General features: G+C 42.6%; 1 protein-coding gene across 1 annotated transcript in view; it reads right to left on the reverse strand.

Annotated features, from left to right (window-relative positions):
* Positions 1 to 11,398: 11,398 nt before the first annotated feature.
* efl1 (elongation factor like GTPase 1) overlaps positions 11,399 to 15,229 on the reverse strand; it is a 97,092-nt gene continuing 93,261 nt past the window's right edge. The window contains exon 23 of the mRNA XM_080458274.1: positions 11,399 to 12,455. Coding sequence (XP_080314400.1) covers positions 12,267 to 12,455 — 189 coding nt within the window. The 3' untranslated portion in view covers positions 11,399 to 12,266. The remainder of the gene's footprint in view (positions 12,456 to 15,229) is intronic.

Here is a 15,229-nt window from a genome sequence, read left to right on the forward strand (position 1 = left end):
TCCATCTTACCTGGTCCATGAATGAAAGCTTTCCTGGGAAAGTCACTGAACTCCAAGTTGCTCCCAGTGGTTGCATGAGCATCTTGCATGGCAGCCGTCACCATAGGTGTGTGAGTGTGTATGTGATTGTGTGAGTGGGACGGATCATGTGAAGCACGTTGAGACTGCTGGAGTGGTTAAAATGTGCTGCAGGCAGTTTATTGTCACCAATTAACCTCAAACATGTGTTTCTGGACTGTGGGATGAAACCGGAGTACACAGAGAAATCTCACAAACACCGAATTCAACATGTAACCTCCACACAGAGCGGTCCCAGTGCACAGAATCGAGCCAGGGAGCTGAGACAAGAGTGTTAACCATTCTTGCAGATTCACTTTCAACTTTATGCATCCAGTAGAAATCTATGCATGTATGTAGGTCAACCTGCATCTTGCGTGTGTTACATGGAGCGATAGTTGTGTGCATATAGATGTGGATTTGACACTGTTGAAGCTGTCAAAGAGGTTTTCAGAGGAGATATTATCATGCAGGTGAAGACAATAGTCAAGCTCTCGTCTGGTGACACGTTTCCACATATATATACAGTATATAAGTACAAAAATACACAGATGAACATGCCAGTCAAACAAATGAAGTATAATGTAAAAGAACACATAAAGTAAGAGAAATGAAATGAGCCTGGAGGTCTGTGAGCCTGATCTTTATCTGCTGGTAAATTCTACGTGAGTTATTACTGTCTTTTATTTTATCCAATTATATACAGTATGTCAGACTTTGATGTACTACAGCGTTTGAGTCCACATACTGTATGTGGTCGTCGTCTGTCATACCAATGTGTCATATTAAAGTCTTACTTGTGCTGCTTAAATAACTAATGACTCAAAATTGATTATCAGAGTTGGTAAGGAAACACACACTGCGACTTAAAGTAACTGTCAGCATGTTCTAACAATAGGAAATGAAACGTATGCATGTAATACTTGTATCTCTGATGAAAGTTAATGAAGTTACCTCGTGGGAAGTGATCGCAGCAGATTTTTTACGGATTTATTCAGCTTCTTAATTCAATAAAACTTTCAATATATTTCTCCACCCAGCACTGATTTCTCAGAATGAACGTATGACGGGCAAAGAAGTGATACGCCTGGATGCCACAGCCCAACAAAGAGCGATGTGAAGCACCAGAATGCAAAGGAACGCCAAAATCCAAGTGTCTGAAATTTTTGTTTCACATCTCAAAGCTACAGTTTCCTGAGGGTCCATACACAAGAACACATAGAAGAGCATGTTCATGATATAAATGATGAGAATAAAACTGTTGCGATGTTGAATGAAACATGTTTAGAGGACTTTGTACTCCTCCACAATACTGAAATATACCATGTTCTTTCATACACATTAAGTAGGTCAACTTCTGTGATCGATACATTATTAGAAATCTTAAAGCTCTCAGTGACCGGATACACAATATTTTTTTCTAAAATAAAAAGTCGTCCCTGGGAGGATTACCAGAACAGACGTGGTTTTAGTTGTACATGGATCCAGGACGGTGTAAATGGGTTCACTATGTAGTCACGGCCCCTCCGCGGCTCCATTAAAATCTATGAAAATCTATTCTGGGACTTAGTACTCAAACTACAGCACTGCACATCAAATTATATCACCCTAAATGCGATGTAATGTTGGCTTTGTATAGGCCACATAACATCCACTATTTGCTCCTGTTATGATACATCTGAGCATGTCAACCACAAAATACACATTGCAGCCATCAGGACCTATTGCATGAAGGAGATCCACCGAAGACCCAAGAACACAAGAAACAAAACCAGAAACATAAACAATTAATCAGGGGAAATGAAGGGAAAATGGACAAGAAAAAGAAAAGAGCATGAAATGACATTTACATTGGTCGCATTCTTCTTATAGAGGATTTTACACATTCAACCTTTTTTTTTTTTTTCACAGGAGACATGAGACCTGCCTGAGTTCCGGTTTGACAGCTGCTCTGTTCTGAAGAACGACAAAGCTTGACAGACTGACAGCGGGCGACTGAAGCGGCTAAATGAAGCTGGCCTCATGCCTGTGATCAGGCCCACCTGTGCTTTTCCTATTGTGACATGTCACAATTTTGTACATGAGAACTAACCACCAGTGTGGAGACTGGAGACATAAAAGGTTCCCATCAGATTGCCGCTGAGAAACACTGTGGAAACAGAAACAAGAACTACCAAACAACATAGAAAAGCAGGGATCTTCAAAACATTGTACCCTTGTTTACATGACAACCGTTTCAAGTGAAAATGGAAAACCTCTGCTGCATTTTGGGCGTCCGCTTACATGAAAATGGCTCAAAAGTGGAATTTCTTGAAAACACCTTGACTCTGTCTCCGTGGAAATGAGGGAAAACGCAACTTTTCTGAAACGCTGTTACTGTGCATGCACACCACGGCCGTAGTAAATAGCTCTTCTGCACACGCTCAGTAGATGGACAATCAGACCAACGTTTCCTCCAGAGTGTCATGACTCCCAGTCCATCTTCTGCTGAGACTTGGTGGTTTAAGAGTTGCCAGTCACTGTAATAACTATCCAACTTACTCGTCTGTCCATACGAGTGTCCGTGTTCTCATTCTCTGTGTGCATGTGTGTAATTTACTAATGGCCCTAAATGCATTTTTAGTGTTTCTGCCATTGCAGTGTAAACAGACATCGTTTTCAAACGCAAAACTTTTCCGAAACAAGAGCGATGCATTTTCATTTGAGTTGTTGTTTTGTGAACGTGGCCTTACTCTCGACCCCAGAAAGTGTTGTATGATGTTTTTCTTTGACATATGCGAATGTATTTTGCACATCCTCTGTAGCCCTAGGTGAGTTAGGTGGTGTAGGAACTTTTCGGCTCGCTATTTATAAAAGGTGTATTGAAAACGTCTAAAATATATGCAGGAATTATCAAATAATTGTTAACATCCATTTCAGTTTGAAATCTTTTGTTTATAAAAAATAGAAGTCCAAAATTTGTGACATCCAGACAGCCTCTAATAAAACTAATAAAAGAAGAAATAACCCGTTCGACCGTGTAACACTGCAGACCAAGGTGACCAAAGTCAAACTAAATCCAGTGAAACAGCAGTGTGGAGAGAAGCTTTGCAGCTCCACACACTGAGCCTGCTGTCTGCTTTTCCCATTACTGTCTATTAGAGAAACTCTTCTACCTCCTGTCAGTCTGCTGCGTCTCCAGTTTCAGCTCCGCACACTAAAGCCAGTGAAGCAGGAACATTCTCCCACATCACCAAGCAATGTGATATAATGGAGTTTTACAGTGCGCGTGCGCGCGCGCACGCACACACACACACACACACACACACACACACACACACACACACACACACACACACACACACACACACACACACACACACACACACACACACACACACACACACACAGTCTGATTACATTTGCCGATACTGAGCTGAACCTCTGACCGACACCACGGATGCAAGCGTGCATGCACGTATGTACGTGCACGCTCACAAGCACATGCACGTACACTCGCACGCAGGGATGCACTCTGATTACATCTGCTGATACTGAAGTTGAAGCTCTGACCAACTACGCACGCTCACGCTCACACTCACACACACACACACACACACACACACACACACGCTTACACACTCCAATTGAAGACTGCATTATTAATTTTCTAATTGTAGCCATTTACTAGCCTGTTACTGCCAAAAGTAGCATTGTTACAGCGCTGCTACGTGTTACTACCAGCACTGATCATTGCCTATATTATTTAATGCAGCAGTTACAACCTAACCAAAACAGCAGCTGTGCTTCTAATGACTCCAACTACTCGCAGATTATTTTTCAGCTCTGATGTGTTTTAGTTTTTGAAGTCTTGTCAGTAATAACACTTCAACAAACTCCTTGTAACGTAATCATTTATGACAATACAAATGTGAAACAAAAAGACAATAGCAATAATTTGCCAATAGTTTTAAGAACATTCAGACGATTTATAATGTAACATGACATAACATCACAACATAACATGATATCTCATATCATAACACAACAAAACGCAACAGCACAACATAACAACATCACATAATATATCATAACACAACACAACTTAGCAGAACAACACAGAATAACTTAATATATCATAACACAACATAACCACACAACTAACATTTCTTTTGCCACTGAAGTAGTATATATTTTTTTGTAATTCTTCAAAGATTTAAAAACTACAGCCAAAAATGTAATAATAGATGAATAACACGGAATTTGTTGGAAATAAAAGATGTTTTCTCAGTTTTCCTGCAGTTTCCCCATCGTATAGTTTATAGCATAGTTGTCCTATTCATTCATTGTGGAGACATACTTTGCCAGACTCTCAATGTTTCTTTTTCACCTCTTTTTGCCTTATTGCCAAGTTATCATACCATTTCATTCGCTACATTCAAAACGGCTACATTAGTCACATTATAGTCAGGTTTTATGTTAGTGGCAGTTATTTAATCCTGGTTGCTCCTCTCCTCTTTTTCTTTTTATTTTAAAGCATCGTCTTTCAGGACCTGCTGAAAAGTGTGTGACAGTATTTGAATTTAATGAGCCCTGACTAGATATGGCATTCATGCTTTGACTACTTATAAAAAATGTGCCTCATAGTAAATATGCACACCCTCAGACACAAACACACACAGAGTCTTTTAAACACTGGCCTATTGGCCTGGCACAAGCTGGCACGACGGCCGGGTAATTGGCCTCTCGACACACTCCACTCGCTTACAGCTTGAACAAATGAAGAGAGAATGAATGGGGGCACAGTCAGCTGGTACATGAATGGCGAGCGAGCCAAAGATTTGTGTAGCAAACAATCCAGCTCGCAGCACTGGCGTGACAAAGCGTTGACTTTAAGCACCTCGCCGTCCGGGCGTCGGCGCCGACCCGAGCATGTGTCAGCGCTCTGTGTCGTACAGCAGACGGACGGGAAAATGTAAAGGGATCTTGTGTGTTGTGTCTGTAGGGGACTTGTTTTGGAGCCCCTTCAGGGCATGTCTCCAGAAGCAGGGGGGGGGTTAAAGTCACCTGGGCTCTGCAGAAGACATTAGTGTGGACTATTGTCTCAGCAGAGTGAGAGAGACGTGGAGGAACACAGACCTCTGGCTGGCTGTTGAATGAGGAGATATATAGACAGAAAGGTCATTCCCCCCCATGGCAGCAGACAAAACAAGCCTTCCAGAGAGCAGGAGGAGGGAAACACACTCTGTTATTCCACTCAGTGGGAAGCCTTCAGGGTCTTCATACACAAAACTCAAACCATTCTATCCATCTATCAGCAGGACTGTCATTTCAAGCATTCACATTCATTTCTTTAAATATGTAGCCTCTCCTGGTTCAGACGTTCCTTTAGCATTTGCAACAAGCTCATAAAGTTTTACTGTTTTGTAGCAGGCAATAAAGGAGGTAAATGGCTGGATGACCGTGTTGTGCATGTTGTTAAATGCAGAGAAGTAATTTCCCTGAGAGGGATCCATGAAGAAATGAAACTTAACTAATAATGAACACTATACATTACAGTTACTTCGATAAAAGTATTACTTGCAAATGATCAAAAAGATTATCTTTGATTTGCTCAAATGTGGAGTCTTGCTCATGTGCATATGGTTTAATGTACTGTATTGTTGATGTGACGCTGACTCAGCCACCAGCTACGAAGAGAAGCTCATTTCTCTTCAGGATATCTTTCATGGTACCGTCAGGAGGACTGACTTATTTCAGCATGACGTAGTGACTGGTCTGTTTTAGACGGCATACAGCATGAAATACTGCTAAAGCAGATAAGACAATTAAAGCTTTGGATAACGAAACCTTCCGGGTTGTTTGAAAGACACACATGCAAAGAGCTAAAGCGCACACGGCCCGATTTACTAAAGATTTGTGGGCGCGCTCATGTGGAAGCGGATCCGCGGCATTTACACGGCATTGTTTGGAAATCGTGCGCACTTTCATATGGAGCAAGTTGAATTGTTATTACAGTGACTGTCAACTATAAAACCATCAAGTCCCAGGAGAACGTGGACTGGGAGTGAATGAGGTAATGGCAGAGGTAGCCCCACTCAGCTCGCAGGAAACAAAGGCAATTAATTTGAGAGCGGCTGCCTCTGGCCAGCCTCACCTTACCTCACCTCTCTGAAGACATGAGAGACAGACAACAGCCTGCTGCCGCTCCGCTCAGTACACTTTACAATCTGCCAGGGTAAAGACAGGAAAAGGCACTTTTAGAGCCATGCTGATGCAGCAGAAAACACCCAGAGAAGCCTCTATCAGAGGACAGAGGAGAGGATGGTTTATATAAACATTATATCTGTTTTGAGTCAGTCAAATCCAGGGCAATGTGATGAAAAAGAAGAGTTTCTTTAAAACACTAAAGAAACACAGACTTCTATAACAAATAAACTGGGTTGACTATTAATCATCAGTCATAAAGAGTTTACCAACTATTACTAAAGCTTGGACGGAGAGGTTTCATTCAGATATTCTCTTGATTCCTGTATTAACTAGGATTTGAACAGACTGTCCATTGCTTTTTGTTTGGTTGAAGGTTTTGTATGTTTGAAAGACTGTGTGTGTGTGTGTGTGTGTGTGTGTGTTTGTATGTGTGTGTGTGTGTGTGTGTGTGTGTGTGTGTGTGTGTGTGTGTGTGTCCGTCACCGAGTGTCTTCACTGCTACATTTTGTCCAAAGTTCGATGTGGTGGCGCTCCAGTAAAAACATTATCAGTGATACGTAGCTCACGATACAACACGATACGATAAAACCACCCAGATATTACAATAATCTATACATGAGAAGATAATTACTTAGTGATACATTAGAATGTTTAAAGTAAAAACGCATCGTTTTTTCCCCTTTACTGTTTCAGAAAAGACAGTGGACAACTATGTACTCACCATGCCAGGCCACCAGTTGGTGATGTTGCTGGTTTTTGTAATGAAACCACAGAGACGTTAACAATGGACATTCGTTTGGACAGACGACCAAGGTGCCTTGTTGTTACGGCGACTGTCAACTATAAAACTACCAAGTCCCACGTGAACATGGACTGACACTCTGGAGGAAACATTGTCCTGATTGTCCGTCTACTGAGCATGTGCAGAAGAACTTGTCACTACAGCCGTGGTGCACATGCACAGTCGCAGCATTTTCATAAATATTGTGTTTTTTAAGATCAGGATCACAGGATCCTAAACACATCATTTCATAAGACATGACCAGTCAAACAAACAGTAAGAAACACAAACATGGATACAAAGATACAACATCCACAGGCCAGAAAGCGAATCCACACAAAGATTAAAAAATTGTTTCTGTAGTATTCCATGAACACTAAATGATTTGAAGAGACTGTAAGTATGTTAAAGATATGGACAGGGTGTTTCAAGGTAAAGATGTCCTGAAGGGATGGAATCAAACTCAGAAAGATGATAGTGAAGAAAAGTGTTTCAAACACACACTGATGGTAATCTGTCAATATAACATGAGCAAGCAAAACAAAAGATATATATATATATCTGGACTGGAAAACTGTGCAGTTCAGCAGCATAGTGGATTTTTCAATATAATAAAATTATTCATAAAGTAGATTTAAAAAAAATATATATATATTGTATCTTTTTTCAATAAAAGCCACACACACACACACACACACACACACACACACACACACACACACACACACACACACACACACACACACACACACACACACACACACACACACACACACACACACACACACACACACACACAGGCTTGCTGCATCTCTGAGCTGTGCCAGAGTCATTTCAGTAACTTTTGTATTTATGTCTATTAAGCTGATTTAGTTCTGGAAATAAACATCCACATTTCCAGGAAATTTGTTGGAATGCAGTTAGAAGAGACACGGCTTCAGGGGGAGAACAGAGACGATGTGTTTTCTTCACATTCACAACTCCGATTCACTTTTTTAGGTTACCGACAAACCCAGACGGTAAAACAGCCCTGAAATAGACTCGACGTGTTTCTGTGTGTGTGTGCGTGTGTGTGTGTGTGTGTGGAGGTTGTTGCCTTTCCCCGGGTCATTTATTCACAGCTGTACAGCCTGTAAATGAGCCATGTGCTTCTCTGAGAGGAAAATGTCAACAGTGCTTTTTCTCGCTCCCACACACACACACACACACACACACACACACACACACACACACACACACACACACACACACACACACACACACACACACACACACACACACACAAGAGGGTATCTTCCTCTTTGTTACCCCTGACTGACCCCTTAGCTCCGCCCTCCAGCCATCACCAGACACCTGGACTAAATTGTGGCTCACAAAGCCTTCATCAATCAACACACTCCCTTAAGTGTGTGTGTGTGTGTGTGTGTGTGTGTTCTCATATTACCTCTCCACACACATTCATAGCGTCGCTGAGGCTGATTTCGATCTTTCTTCTCCGTCCACTGAAAGAAGTTGGGGGGTGAGAGTGGGTGCATGAGGGCAAGTGAGAGAAGAACGAGGTTTAAGACGGATGAAACACTTAAAGGAAAGAAGCAGAATGTGAACATGACGCCCATTTTTTTCTTTTTTTAAACAGAAAACCTTCTCACCTTGTTGTAGTTTAAGTAATTAAATGATCTGAACCACGCGTGGCGTGCTAATCACCTTCTTTCTCGTTGACTTTGTGATGTTTCCTGTCGTTCTTGCTTTTTATTTTAAAGTAATTTCATCTCTCTCGCTCTCTCTCTCTCTCTCTCTCTCTCTCTCTCTCTCTCTCTCTCTCTCTCTCTCTCTCTCTCTCTCTCTCTCTCTCTCTCTCTCATCCCAGATGTAACAGAAAGAATCTCACCTCCCGCTTTCTACCTGCGGGAAGCTTCTTGTAATTCATTTGCCTTCTCCACTAATAATTCACTGCAGTCCTTTGCGGCGATGGCAGCCTGTGAAGATCCATCTCACTGTATATCTGGAAGCTTCTCACACCCTGTCTGCTGCTCGTTTCTCACCATCGTCCAACACAGTTGTCTTCAAACTCTATTTTCTGTTGTTTGCAGATGGTTTGGGACTAATTCAAAAACATCTGTCCTTGCATGCTGACTAATTCATTTGGCTCAATGTCCTGCTCACAGACGGGAAGATATTCACTTTAAACTCACTTTTCGGACACTTCTTTGAACACTTCTCTTAATTCAATGTTTCAATTTTCCCTCGGTTGGTTTAACGGCTCCGGTATCAGATGCAGCCGCACAGCGTGATGGTGCCTCCCGCCGATGTAGGGTTCATCTGGTCGTGTTCCTAAAGAGCTCCACTTTTGATTTATGTCTCCACTGAACATTATCTTCAACAGACAGTGGTGTTGGTTTATTGTTTGGTGTACAGAACGGTCTTGAAAGACTTCTTGTCTAAGAATCAGATAAACACTTTGGAGATTGATAACTTGTTGGAACCGAGTTGTTTTCGGGATCTTTGCCAAAAACTCAAAGCATCAGGAGTCGAGCTGTTTTACGTATGTGGTACTTGACTTGCACTTCTTCACATTCTAGTGGAGATACCGAAAATTGTGAACATGGAAATGGTGGCAGTGCGGTCTGAGGAACACTGCCTCAGTCCAGCACGAACAAACACGTCCGTGTGGAGGGTCAGCAGAGGAGAGTGTAGGAGTGACATGAAAAGAGCAGAACTGTGGAAAGAGTTGTGAGAAGAGCTGGGAGGATAACACATTCCTCATTATGCTGTGCTGAGGTCAGCATCGCTCAAAGAACCATTAGTCACTGTTTCTGTTTGTGTGTGCAAACCCTTTTAGGAAACATCATGTATGCATTAGTCAGGTTTTTTTTTTAATTCTTTTTTAAACGCTGTAATGGCTTCACATCCCTTCAAGAGGGCTCACCACTGCGGTGCGATAACTGAAACCCTCATCATTTCCCCACGTTTCCACCATATTTGTGTTTTCCCAATTACATAAAAAATAAATAAAAAGGCTTTCCTTTGGGGTTGGGTAATGAAATTCAAAAGCATGAGGTTAAGAATGGGGGTGAGCTCTGCGGAATTAATCCAAACCACCTTCTGAAGAAAAATTACCACAATTTGTTGAGACAAAAAATAAAAAAATAGGGGGTTTAATTATGCATGACTGTAACAGACTGTTTGATGCAGGACTAGCCCATCCGGCCCGCTGCATTAGAGGAGGTCTCCCTGGAGAAGCTCGCCAGCCATTAGCGGGCAGCGGACGAGCTGAGCCGGGCTATCAGAAGGGCAACATGGCAGAAGGGGCACGATCACGTGATAAGGCTTCGAGCAGCCTTCCTGGAAGTGGGCCACATGTGCAGATCAGATGGTTCTAGATTTGATTGTGTTTGGGCAGATCGTAGTGCTGCAGATGCACGAAAGAAGCATGAAAATCCATTTACTGCTCCAACCCAGAGCCCAGCATTGCAGTGTGAAAGGATGAAAGTGACCAACATTGTAAAGCACTTTGGAGACGTATCCACCAGTGGAAAAACAATACATGTGAAAATCTATTTGCCTTTTTTTTTAATACTTCGTTAATCCCATTGGGGAAATTCCTTCTTTGCATTTAATCGTAACTATACATACTAGCAGCAGTGGGCAGCTTCAGTTCAGCCCTCCAAGGAGCTAATGAGGGTCAAGGGTCTTGCTCAGTGACCCACAATCGTAAGCTGTCTGCTATGGGAATTGGACCTGCAGACTTCTGCTCCTCTACCCATCAAGACCAGGGGTCTGCAACCTTTATAACCATAAGATAATCTTATATTTCCACAGTATGTTCTGAACGTTTCATGGAGCCAGATGAAGTCACCTAAAGTTCCCTGACCAGAAATCAAACCCACAGGCGCTGAATCCTGAGGAGTGTAGTGGTTAGCACTCTTTCATCACAGTGAGAAGGTTGTGGGTTGGAGTCTTGTGCAGTTTGCGTGTACTTCATGGGCTTTCTTCAGGCCCTTCTATTTAACAACAGTCAAATATTATGCATTTTGGGGCCGACAGGTTACATTACCAAAGCTGTGAACATGAGTGTGTGTGGTTGTGTGTCTCGGTTTGGCCTGTGATGGACTGTCCACCTTCCCTGGTCTGAAGAGGCTGGTGATAAAGTCGTCAGTATAGCGACATGTAAACACAGAAGATTAACAAGCTCCTTTGGACATTAAACACTTAAAAATTGAATAGTATTTAAATACCTTTTTCATTTCATTCCACATGTTTACTGAACTTTCACTGAGTAGGATAGTTGGTACTTTTGTTGAAGTTCTTTAAAGTCTGACAGAGATTTGGTTTTGGGTCAAACTTTACAATCTGGGCGAGGCTGCTGTATTTATGTCCGCTGGTTTTATTTCACATCAATATTTCACACCCCCTCAGTCTTCAAAGAGGAAATCCACAGGGACGCTTGTGAGAAATGGTGAGGAACATAAAATGTCACTCTATGCAGACGATCCTTTAGTTTCTTTCTATCAAACCCAAAGTACATCACTTCCTGTCGTCATTCAATCAATTCAGCCGGATTTCAGGATATAAGCTAAACTCGCACTGTACTGTTCACGATAAGCAGAAAAGCTTTTTTCCTTTTTCTGTAGTTTCCAGTCAGAAAGCAGCCTAATTAATTTCAATACATTTTTGTTTATTGAAGGAGGAACGCCTCATTAAACCTGATCTAACTCACTTCTCCTGATAGTAACATCAACAGTAAATGAACATCGCTCAACTTTACTACACCTGTCTGTATGTTTGGCGTTTACCTCGTGTTTTTGTATTGTGACTAACACAAACAAACAAACAATTCAAATATATTTTCTTTATTTTTCTCTTCTTATCAAACTTTATGACCCACAGAGGAGTACAAAAGTTAAAAATCAACAATGTTTTGCTCTGAACTACATCTTCATCACATCAGTCTCGCAGTCAATGGTTGAAGTAGAAGCAAACAGTGTTGTGTGAAACACACACAACAGCAAACCTGGAGGATAAAGAAGCTGTTTATACATTTTAATAGAGGACAGGCTCCTTCTGATTCCATCTGGAATTCATTCCACAATCTTCGGCTATACACAAGCACACTTTATCTGGTAAAAGAAAAAAAAAAATTCCAACTTAACAGCATTATATACTGAAAACAAATGCAAAAATGCATCCAATTGATTCAAATGCCTGAAAACCTGAACAGGAAGTGCACTTTGCGTCTCGTCTACTTGTTCTTTCCGAGTGTCCTCTGTTTCTCTGCATGCTCCACTATCTTCTCCTCCACGTAAAGCCCTTTGCGGCGGCGGACAGCGTTCATGTATTTGAGCGTCTGGTTTGCCGAGTCAGCCTTTTCCCCAAAGTGCAGATATTCCTCCTCCGTGGTGGGAACCCAGTACGGATCACTGCCGATCACCTGGAGCGCAGAAAAGACGAGAGGGAGTCGTATAAGGAGAGGAAACGTCTCTGCAACAGCACATTAACATTCAGTTTATCTCTGTGTGAGCACAATGAAATACCTGTTGTTCTGGGTTGTTTATTTTTTAAGAAATGGTTTGTTTTGGACGACTTGGATAAAATGAGTCATGGACTCTCAGTTAAAAAAAAAAAATAAAAATCCACACACAAACAGACGAGCTCAACGAGGAAACTGCAGTCACAGTACGTGGAAGACAAAACAATACACGACGGCTTCCAGTGCAATGCGAGTGTGCGCAATTAACGGTGCGTGTACAATAACAGGCTGCGGTGAGAGCACATGTAAGGCGACGGGCTGCGGTACGAGTGTGCTATGTAACTGTAAAATGTATAGTAACAACTGCGGTGAGTCTGTGTGTGATAACAGGCTGCAGTACGAGTGCGTGTGAGGTGACGGGCTGCAGTACGAGTGTGTGTGAGGTGACGGTACATGGGTAAGGTTCTCCAGTACGAGTGTGTGTGTGTGTGTGTGTGTGTGTGTGTGTGTGTGTGTGTGTGTGTGTGTGTGTGTGTGTGTGTGTGTGTGTAAGGGAAGGTGCTGCTGTATGAATCCGTGTAAACATACGTTAAGGCTGTATGAGGACGGTGTGTAAGATAATAGTTTGCGATGTGTGCAAAGCGACTGTAAGCGCATGGGGGGAAAAACTGCAGCGTCGCTTGTGTAAGATAACAGGTTTCAATTGCATGTCAGACAGCAGGTGTGTGATAAATGCTGGAGAAACGGATGAACCGTCACTTTATGTTCAAGATAATAGCACATGTACATGCAAGGTAAGTATGTGTATAGCACAATGCAACAAGGACAGAAAACAGGCTGTAGTACGAGTGTCAGGCAACTTGTGAGGAGGAGTTCTTTCATATATGTTTGGTGTGTGTTAGATAATGCCCGTAGGAGTGTGTTTTATTTAACTGAATCTGTGAGACGACAGGCTGCAGCAAAAGTGCATGTGAGGTAAGAGGGACGGTGGAAGTTCATGAAAAGGTAACAGTCGTGAATATGTTTGGAAAATGAGTGTATACGGTTAAAAAAACTGCCATCAGAGTTACTTAACAAGTAAGTTAATGTATGATGCTGCATGAAGTACAAGCGAGATACCAGACTGCAGGGAAAGTGCATGTGAGGTAACTGACTGCAGCAGGAGTGTGTGCAAGGTAACTGTATGTGTGCGTGAGAGGGATTTAACCGGCTGCAGTGTTTGCATGGGAGTGTGTGTGTGTGTGTGTGTGTGTGTGTGTGTGTGTGTTAACGATGCATGTGGAGTAACAGGCGGTCGTCTTTTCTAGAAACCGCGAATTAAGCTTCTGTAGGAATATTTCTCTGTTTGTCTGGAGACTGAAACGTGAATCCATATTGAGCCTGGCAGGTTAAGTGTGGACATATAGTTCAACTCAATGTTACCAAGTTATGAGAAAAATATGCAAAACGATTACACTAGTGTCATGTAAAGCTGCTTTTGAACGTGACTGGAGCCGAATGTGACATCCTGCTTCATCCTCAGTGTTTCTGCTTCTCCAGGTGACTTCTGTCCGTCTCCCTCTCATATCGATTTGAGACGAGCGAATGAAACGTCTTTTACCAGCTGCTTCTAAATTCATAAATCAGGTGTCTTAAGACTTCATCGCTGTCATTATTGATTTCTCACTTTAGATACTACGACCACACGGTAGAGAAACTATACATTCTAGATCCTTTTACACTTTTTTCATCAGTTTAGTATCTGATTCATTAAATCTGATCAAATAATCAATTTCAGTTTTTAGCTCCAGAAGACTACGCTTATGGGCATGGTTCACATATGTCAGTGAACAAAACATCTCACAGAAACAGGCACACACAAAAACAGACACAATTCAAACTGACGATATATATGTGGAAAATCATGCATTCAAATAGAATTGAATACACAGACACAACACACACTGCATACATCCAGAAATAAAGACACGTGATGAACAAGCAGGGACACACTCGCGCGCGCGCGCGCGCGCGCACACACACACACACACACACACACACACACACACACACACACACACACACACACACACACACACACACACACACACACACACACACACACACACACACACACACACACACACACACACACACACACACACACACACACACACACACACACACACACACACACACACAGAAAGTCATGCACGTACACAGTTTCAACTATTAGCGCGACCCTTAAAACATGTCTTCATTTGAAAAATGGATCAAAAAAAATGGCTCATGGTGACCTCCATCTTTGTCCCCACAGTGATACAAGGTCCCTGTGGAGGAGATCACATCCACACCAGAACAAGGCCACAACGCACACAGACACGTTACAGTAGCAGCACGCAGGCGGCCGGGTCCTGCACCTGTGTCTGGTTACACTGGGACAGATGGCAGAGAGCGAGCTCCAACAACGGGTGAATAGCAACACACACACACACACACACACACACACACACACACACACACACACACACACACACACACACACACACACACACACACACACACACACACACACACACACACACACACACACACACACACACACACACACACACACACACACACACACACACACACACACACACACACACACACACACACACACACACACACACACCATATGCTGGAGCACAATGGCGTTCAGCGGGGGGTGCAGGGGGCCGGGGTGTCCTGCAGCCGTCGAACGCCTCACCGAG

The sequence above is a fragment of the Lipophrys pholis genome, assembly GCF_963383615.2.
Source record: "Lipophrys pholis genome assembly, chromosome: 2".
NCBI classification, from domain to species: domain Eukaryota; kingdom Metazoa; phylum Chordata; class Actinopteri; order Blenniiformes; family Blenniidae; genus Lipophrys; species Lipophrys pholis.